Source organism: Neoarius graeffei, chromosome 15, assembly GCF_027579695.1.
Source record: "Neoarius graeffei isolate fNeoGra1 chromosome 15, fNeoGra1.pri, whole genome shotgun sequence".
In the NCBI taxonomy this organism is placed as follows: Eukaryota; Metazoa; Chordata; class Actinopteri; order Siluriformes; family Ariidae; genus Neoarius; species Neoarius graeffei.
Genome location: NC_083583.1, coordinates 43,787,941 through 43,797,429, shown reverse-complemented (window position 1 = coordinate 43,797,429; position 9,489 = coordinate 43,787,941). Strand labels below are relative to the sequence as shown.

At 39.4% G+C, this 9,489-nt stretch overlaps 1 protein-coding gene across 5 annotated transcripts; it reads left to right on the top strand.

Annotated features, from left to right (window-relative positions):
• Positions 1-3,222: 3,222 nt before the first annotated feature.
• Positions 3,223-9,169, top strand: cirbpb (cold inducible RNA binding protein b). Of its 5 annotated transcripts, none has more exons than XM_060941389.1 (7): positions 3,223-3,309; positions 5,916-6,015; positions 6,100-6,206; positions 6,286-6,394; positions 6,489-6,690; positions 6,957-7,018; positions 9,096-9,169. In XM_060941389.1, the coding sequence occupies exons 2-7, from the start codon at positions 5,916-5,918 to the stop codon at positions 9,098-9,100; spliced, it is 585 nt and encodes a 194-aa protein (XP_060797372.1). In that variant the 5' UTR covers positions 3,223-3,309; the 3' UTR covers positions 9,101-9,169. The 5 variants fall into 5 exon arrangements, with proteins under 5 accessions (XP_060797372.1, XP_060797374.1, XP_060797373.1 ...); XM_060941391.1 differs by having other exon boundaries at positions 6,999-7,018; positions 9,096-9,115; XM_060941390.1 differs by lacking the exon at positions 9,096-9,169 and adding an exon at positions 7,365-8,233 and having other exon boundaries at positions 6,999-7,018.
• Positions 9,170-9,489: the final 320 nt, after the last annotated feature.

The window sequence follows — 9,489 nt, the reverse complement described above, 5'->3', positions numbered from 1 at the left end:
GACCGGAATGTAAACAGCCGCCATCTTGTCGATAAAAAACACAGCTGAATACTGTTGCACTCGTGTACAAAATGGATCAATTTCAACCGACGGACTACACGGCTCATTTTTCTAATGAACAGATAATTAGATATATGTCTAAAATAAACGACCTACAGATTAGTGACCCTTATCGCTTACCGGACGTAGTTTTCATGACCGTGTCAGTGGATATTGAACTGCCAGAGGTGGAATATCCAGATGTGTATAATTACCTCATTAACTTTCCCTCGCTATTCAGTGGTGAAGCACTGCGTGCTTATAAATCTCTGGACAGTTATCTTTACAGAAATTCAGGATTTGTCAGCCGCCCTCAGATGTGGCGTCTTGTAAACAAGAAAATAACAATCCTCATTGGACGGGTAAGTCACTTAAGTATTACTAGTACTGATACTAGATATATCAGTAGTATCTAGTATAGCACTGACCAGCCGATTATAGAATAGAATAGAATAGAATAGAATAGAATAGAATAGAATAGAATAAGGTAATTCCAGCTGTAATTCCAAATCCTCCGTCTTGTTTACCATGGATCTGGCGTTGGAGAGGTAGAGGCTTGGCAGTGGAGATTTGAGTGGCTGTTTTCTGAGCTTAGTCAACAGACCGGCTCTGCCTGCAGCCTCGCTTTTGCTTCCACTCCCGACGCCGCCTCCTTCGCCTGCCATACCCGATAACAATCCACGGAGACCCCGCTGGTCTTGCTATCTTGTACGGAATGTTGTGCATGCGATGGAAATCGCTACAAACTGTCATTTTCTGCTGGAAACCAATGTCCAGTAAGTCCATACGGTTGTAGTGGATATTGAAGTCCGGTACAGACGAACAACACACAAAAATACACACAAAAAACATTAAAAATGTGCACAGGTAGGGAGAGCTTGTAGCTGCAGCCATTGTAGTAGAATTGTATATAGTAGGGTTTTCCAGAAGAAAAGGTAGAAGTAGAAGCAGAAGTAGAACCAGAAGTAGAAGGCGGAAAGCGTTTGACCGATAAGATGGCGTCTGTTACAATCTGGATCAGCTGTGATGTCACATGCAAGATTTCTATATCAACCCTGACAGAACTTTGGAAGAACTCACAGATGAACCAGGATATATCGACCAAGTGTACCTTGTTTTCAGAGCGTTTTGACGCACATGGTTCAAAATTTTGACTGCAAGTGTTTCATTTGAGAAATTAATGGTGAATATCATTATGTTGGGTTATGAGATTAATTTATAAGAAACAACCATTGATTTTAACTCCCTGAGCTCCCTTCATCCTACCCATAAAGACACCCCCCTCTCCCTAAACACACACACGGATCCCAATTATACACACACACATACCCACACAATCCCAATCACACACATACACACATCTCAATCATGAACACACACATACACACACACACACACAAAAAAAATCCCAATTATACACACACACATACACACATCTCAATAATGAAAACACACACACTAGGCAATACCAGTGGTTGAGATGTTAAAATAGAATTTTGAAAAAATAAATAAATAAAAAATAAAATTAATATATTAGCAAGGCCAGCCACTGATATTGGTCAAGTCAGACACTGATGTTGGCCAGGCCAGACACTGATGTTGGCCAGGCCAGACACTGATGTTGGCCAGGCCAACTTGGCCAGTTCAAATTTATACATGACTTTGGGTTACCATGGACCTCTAAATGGCCTCTAACTCCCAAACCATGGCAGATGAAGCTTAGGTTTGTATGAGCAGTTAATATGAAATCAGCATTTTCCTGAACATAGCATACATGACCTCGGGGGACCTTGAAAGGTCAGACTCGAGGTCACTCAACTTGAATTGCCTATAACTCCCAAACCATGGCAGATAGAGCTCAAATTTGTATAGGCCACTAATATAAAGTGATATATCACCTTTCCATTGAACATAGTTTATATGACTCTGTAAGGTTGCTCAACCTTGAATATTGTATAGTCCCTAAACCATGGCAGACAGAGTTCAAGTTTGTCTCATCTCATTATCTGTAGCTGCTTTATCCTGTTCTACAGGGTCGCAGGCAAGCTGGAGCCTATCCCAGCTGACTACAGGCGAAAGGCGGGGTACACCCTGGACAAGTCGCCAGGTCATCACAGGGCTGACACATAGACAACCATTCACACTCACAGTCAATTTAGAGTCACCAGTTAACCTAACCTGCATGTCTTTGGACTGTGGGTGAAACCGGAGGAAACCCACGCGGACACCATGCAAACTCCACACAGAAAGGCCCTCGCCGGCCACGGGGCTCGAACCCGGACCTTCTTGCTGTGAGGCAACAGCGCTAACCACTACACCACCGTGCCGCCCGAGTTCAAGTTTGTGTGATCAGCTAATATAAAGCTGTATATCAGCTCTTAAATATGCTCTAGTTTTTCAATATTATGTCAGTGCAAGAAACATTTAGAAGTATAACATATCTTGCTAAAAAAATTACTTTGCTAAAAAGAAAATTGTTCTTTTAGCATTTCTTGCTAAGTGAAATATTTGAGTCTTTAGCACTTTTTGCTAAAGTGATTTGGGTCCTAGAGTGAGAGCCACCAATTAACCTAACCTGCATGTCTTTGAGGAAAACCGGAGCACCAGGAAGAAACCCATGCAGACACGGGGAGAACATGCAAACTCCACACAGAAAGACCCTTACCGGCCACTGGGCTCAAACCCAGGACCTTCTTGCTGTGAGGCGACAGTGCTAACCACTACACCACCATGCTGCCCTATTGTTGTAAACAACCATTGATTATCTTGGGCAAATGTTATGTCCCCCATCACACATGATGTTCTGGAAAATGTATTTTAACCACTGTTTGGTGCACTTACATAGGGAATTACATAGGGAATAATGAACCATATCTGATTCATTCATGTTTCTCTAAAGCTATTAAACATTCACGTAGACACACTGACGTTTTTTCCTGTATTCGCAATGTCACATGTTTTTGACTCACATGTCAAAATAGGGCAAAAGGAAATAAAAGCAAATTAAAATAAAAAGATATGTTACTCCGCAGACATATGAGATCAATACTGATCTCCTCTCCTGTCCACTGCATGTACAATGCGTGGCTATGCGATAGATGGCGGTATAAAGAAGGCGTGGCACTGACTCTTCCTTATACATATTAATGAGGTCCTCATTAATAATCATGAGGCCCAGTTGTTCATATAGCGGCGCCATTTTAAGCACGTTCTTATTCCTTGTGCACTCGGCAGCAGGTTCTGTTCTTTACTTCGAGGAGTTTCTAAAAGGTAATTGGTTCACAAATGCTTTGTGAAGTATTTACGTATTTATTTTTTTAAAAGGGTTTTTTTTTTAATCCTTTCTGTATGTGTTTGTGTAAAGGTTGTAGGTTGGTTTTATGTTAAGCTGTCGCGGTTTTAGCGTCTTCCTCGACTTAAAACAATCCACATCAATCCAGGACTTTATTAAAGCAAAGTTAATTATATTATCCCAGAAACTCTCTTGTTACATTAGGGGGAAACGACTGTGGGAAATACTGTTGTTGTGCATATCACTTTTCATGTCCTATTTAAAGTAGACCGTTAGCTGATGTGACGCAGATAGGTTTCTACTTATAGCAAAGAAAAGTGCTGTTTATCCAAAACGGAAAACCTCGATATTTAGCTTAATTGATGGAGAAATGGTATGTTTAAGGCATTTTTTTTTTATTTTGTTGTATAACCTATATAAACTTTATAGCCAGTCTGTTTAAAACGGAGAAAGAAACGGTAGCAAGGCCGCTAGCAGCGCGGTTATACTGTATCATATTAGCGGCTAGGCTAGTTAGCTTTGTTAGCCTCGCTTTGTTCTACAATGAGGAAATGAAACGCCTGATTAGCTAACGAGGCCTGGCTGTTTTACCGGCTTGGCTGCTGCACTGGTATGCTTCTATAAACAGAACATCTTTCTTTTCTGTAGCTTGTCTCATATCTACCATCATAATTTAGTTTCCTTTTTGTGTAAAATTATTTCCTGTCCGACTCCATTTCTGTCAGAAGCGAAGGCGCGCAGCCATTTTCTGCAATGCTAACAGGCTACATGGCGGGTTTTTTATGACCTCTGTAGAGTTAGCGCTAGTTTTTTGAGAAACAAGTCTTTGTGACTTTTTTTTTTCTTTAAAATGTTTGTTTGTTTTTTTAAACTGTTTCCACACGCCATACGCGTTGTAGTAATAGAGTTGTTTGAATATGATGTAACCAGAAACCTTTCCCCTCCCCCAAGGATTAGTAGCCATTGCACACATGAAGCTCGCCGGATAGCGTCACTGCACTTTAAACCATGCGGGATAAGGGTTTTATGAAGACCCTTCGTGAGGATTAGCTTTATCTGAATAGAAAATGGCCTAAAGCGGTGGCTACAATTATCGACACCTTAACGATCTTTTGGCCATTTTCAAAAGTGGAGACTTTTCAGTACGTAAATTGTTCATAAATACTCAGACTTCCACTGGGGGGGAAAGAATTGATTTATAGGTTGCTTAGCTTATCAGATCACGTGACATCGTCCCACAATTAGACATCCAGATAATTGATTGATTAAAATAATAATCGGTATGTAGAATTAAGTTAACAAAACAGTTTATTTAAATTGTTTTACATAGGCTTGTTTAGTACAGAGTATCTTTATATAAATATGTCGGTGCTTACATAAATATGGAAGTAATTGTTTGTGAATAAATGAACTGAATGTTTAACCTGTGTCAAATCTTTGTTCCACTTTCTATATTTTTGTAGATCACATTTTGTTAGTCATTCGTTGTTTGTATTAATTTCTAGTTTTGTAGTTTACCAATGATTCAAACAATGCTGTAATTTGTGATTAGATTCAGATTGGTGAAGCTTAAGTATTTTCAAGCAAGTGTCTTTTTTTGAGGTTTTAAATTTAAACCTGAAGATAGTCTGCTGATATTGGAATACGTGGTAGATATTTACAAGAAACTGCAAAAAAAAAATCTGAATAGAAAAGTCTGAATATTTTAAGCTTTTTTTTTTTTAATATGCTGGGAACTTAATTCTGGTCGAGTTCTGTTGATTGCAGCAGAATTCCAAATGCTCTATAAGCATTCCATTCTTTTATGAATCAGAAGGTGGGGGGAGCAGCACTTTAAAAAAAAAAAAAAGTACTTCTTGACTTCAGCAATGTTGCACAAAGATGGATATGTAACAGTTGTAAATGCCACTTAATTCCATAGGGTGTCAATGGTGGACACGGTGAAAGTGATCGCTATTATTGACACGTGTTTAGATACAAAATGGCGACTGTCAAATGAAAGGGTAAGAAAAAGTAGGCTATCATGAAATATGGGTGAATTTGAGAAGTAAAAACATGTCCATGATCTTTCCACCATGCTTACCTGTGATGTCTGGGTTTTCCTCAAATTGCTGTTCATGATTTAAAACAAAAATAAAATAAATTCGGTCTCAAGTAGTTTGTTTTTTGGGGTGTCTGCAGTGTCCTCCTGGTTGGTTGATTGACCAGAAATAACTGTTGTAACTGAAACTTGCCTTTGTGTATAAAATTATTGGTAAATCTGAAAAGGTGTCTAATTATGGACTGTCTAATGTAGATGCTTTAACTTTTTTTTTTTTTTTTTTTCCATATAGAAAAGTTTCAGTATATATGCTTATACTTTGTACCAAGAACAAAGACAAAAAAAAGTAGCAGTGAGTAGTCAGGAAATGGCAACCAGTTTAAACTCCTTAAATGTAGTCATGAAGAAAGTCATAGTTTGAATGTTGCTTCCTAATTTAGATTAGTGAATGCATCATATTGTCTCCTACTTAAGACTGTATGGGGTTGCTTTGTGTAAAATCTGACATGTGCCATATGATCTCTCCCCTCCTGGTCCTTACAGATGTCTGACGAAGGGAAACTCTTTATTGGTGGACTCAGCTATGAGACCACGGAGCATTCTCTGGAAGAGGCGTTTTCCAAATATGGCACCATTGCCAAAGGTATATTTGTGTGCTTTTTGTATTTGAATGATTACTAAGTAATTGTAGGTCTGCAATTAATGTTTTCTATTGAATCCCCTTTAGTCGATGTCATCAGGGATCGTGAGACTGACCGATCAAGAGGCTTTGGATTTGTTACATTTGAAAATCCAGATGATGCAAAGGATGCAATGGCTGCAATGAATGGAAAGGTAATCTACTTGTATGACAGTGTGTGCTTATCCCATACTGTCTTTTTGTGCATGTGTATACATGACTTTCTTCCTTTAGACTGTTGATGGCAGAACAATTCGTGTGGATGAAGCTGGGAAGTCTGGTGGAAGATCTGGTTTCAGAGGTTCTGGTGGCAGGGGATTTTTCAGAGGTGGCAGAGGAAGAGGTGAGTATTGTTAGTAGTTTGTGGGGTGGGCTTTTTCTTTTATTTAAGTGTTATTTGTATAGTCCTTTAAACTTTTTTTTTTTTTAAACTACAGGGGGTGGTGGATATGGAGGTGACAGAAGTTATGGTGGTGAGAGAAGTTATGGCCGTGGCAGTGGTGGTTATGGTGGTGACCGTGGTTACGGAGGCAGAGATAGGAGCTATGGTGGCGGTGAAAGGAGCTATGGTGGTGGCGGCGGTTACTCCAACAGGAGTGGAGGCTACTCAGGTGGTGGAGGAGGATACAGAGACAACAGGTTGGTCAGGTTTCTGTTGTGTATTGTAAGACAGCATAGTAGCCACATTTGTTCAGAAGTGTCTGTATTGGCTCTTACCAAATTGGTGCAGCTTATGTTGGAGAGAAATTATAAAATGCAGATTTTAACCCCCTGGTACTCCTAAATTTGCTTGTACATGGGCCCTTTCCTGACTGTGTATTTAATACCTAGAATTTCTCATCCGCCTACTGTCAACTCACCTTGTCTTACTGATTGCAAATACATTTGTAATATTCCTGTTACAGGAGCCAGGGTGGTTATGAACGTTCTTCTTTTGGCTCTTACAGAGACAGCTATGACAGCTATGGTATGTATAAGAACCTCTGAATTGTTCAACACAAATTTGTAACGGACTTGTAAAACTGAAGAGCCTGTCCTGTCCTGGTCAATATACCTATCCACTGACGAGCAGTCATTTTGAGACTTTGGATTTGTTAATATAGTATAAATGCTTGTTTAATACAGCATTCCAGAAGAACCTTTTTTCCTTTTCCAAAATCTACCAACAGTGGACTAAATGTGCAGATGGCCAGTAGTTTATCCTGAAGATGCTTGACATTGAGTGACTCGTTGCTTAGTGGTATCAGTTCTTTATTTGGGAAGGATGTCAAAATGCACCAGTGCCTTTACTCTTGCCTGCTTCTTGTCCTCAGCTACACACGAGTAAAAAAGTCCTGATTCCAAGATCATCCCTTCGCTGGCTGTGTTAGATGTGCTCTTCGAAGACCTTGATTTTTCACTTTGTTTAATTTCAGTTTTACTAGTTGTAATACTCTCCTACATAAAATAAGATGCTATCAGTTTTTTAAACAATTATTTTTCGTGTTCAAGCTGTCCTGAGATGGTGTCATTATTTTGGGCATTTGCTGTAAACATTTGAGCCCGTTTTTAGATTGCTTGTACCTTCAGTTACCTCTTGTTTCTCTATTGAAGTTTGTTTTTTTTGAACCATGCGTGAGTTCTCTAACCAGTTCAGCACAGCCTGATAGCTTCTAAAACCGATTTGAAGTGAAACTTTGGACCAACATGCAGTAATCACTAGATTGCTCTGAAAGACAGTTGCTATAGAAGAAGCAGAGTCTTACTTTGAATTGCCTGCTTCTAAAAATTGATCAGATTTTCAAAAGAAGCTCGCCACGCTGTGATGTGCTTTTAGTGGCTCGAAGTCCTTGTGTAATGCATTCCTTTAGTAAAGCAGGGTAGCATGCTAATTTTGAGCTCCTGGCTCAAGCAAGCCACCTTGGTGTTGCTAAAGATTTGTAAAGCATTCAGTTCCCAAAGAGTGAACTACTCTGATCAGTGCTGCCTGAGATTAGAAGTTGATTGAGCTCAAGGTGGCCCAAGGTACTTTGCTCTTTGTGACTTTTGAATAATTTAAAAAAAAAAAGTAATGGTTGGAGAAGTTTTATATCCATGTCAAGATTTTGTTCTTTCGGGGAGAGAAATGTGCTGTTTTGTGTACCAATACCTATTTTCCTTTTGTTAAATTGGCTTCATGAAGCCCATTAAACGAATTTCTGAACATGCTTGGAGTTCATTGACCCTTTAAAAAAAAAAAAATTATTAACTACACACTGACTGTTATGGGGGAACTGGCAAAGGCTGAAGTGTTTAGGTGGATGAGTTTAAGTTAATCTGGGAAGTAATTTTAATGCATTGATGGGTTTTTGGTGCTCAAAGCTAGAAACCTAAATTTTAAGAATGATCAGGGTTTAAGTATTTGGGATGGGTAGTTCTGCTAGCCAGTACTGTGTAATGCTTCATTGCATCCAAGCGTTCTCTGCTAGCAATTTTGGAAAATCGACAATGTCCTTGGAGAATGAAGTGTTGTGCCTACCAACTCAAGAGTCCTCTGAGATGAAAGCTGCTCTCTTGACTAGGGCAATTGTGGAAATAGTCCTGTAATGTGAGGTAACCACTTTTGATCTCCTGTACGCATCCTTCCAACAGTTATATTGTCCATCACCTTTTCTACAAAAATAAGCCCAGTCTTTCTACTAAAGCCAAGCTCTTAGGAGCTGTGTAATTCAATATTGTGCCACTTTACCAGATGTGTGCTTTTATGCTAAATTGAAGGGAATGCAGTTTTGTCCCATTTGGAACAGTCAACTTGCTGCTTTTTGTTTTAACAGTTCCATATTTGTAAATGCAGTCTCCCAATAGCACTATGAAAAATGTTGCCTCACTGCCTTTTAAGGCACTGATGCTTGCCTTGGAAAAGCAGCCTAAAGTACTTACTCTCTTAGTCACTGTTTTCAGTGGCTCCTTTCTTGGCCCATTATATTGCTCCTTTATCTAGTCTGTTCTAACACCATTGCTAATGCATGATGTTAATTTGCTACTGCTGTGTTTTTGTGTGTGTTAACATCAGTCTTGTGTTTCAGGTTGAAGCGCACAGGATGTGGTCAAGCTAAGCCAGTGTTTACCAGATTAGTGTCTGGGACTATTTTGGATGCTGTTAGTTCTCAGAGGCAAGTACTGGTTCAATTACATGAGACTTTATTTCTGGGTCAAAAATTGCTGTTGTGAAACTTGTAGTTTGCTAAGTTTAGTTGGGGAAAAATAAAATGCTGAATCTGGTAACTGGTACATAATTTTAAAGTTGAACGTAGTCAAGCTCCTACTGAACAATTAATTGGCAGTTAAGTGGTGACCCTGTAGATACAGGACTTTAACCATAAAGCTTCTTTGTAATATTGTTTCAGTGTCTGGATGGGCGTGAATTCTCTGCAGTCCTGGTCAGCACACCATGAGAAGTGCACAGATTAAACAGCATGG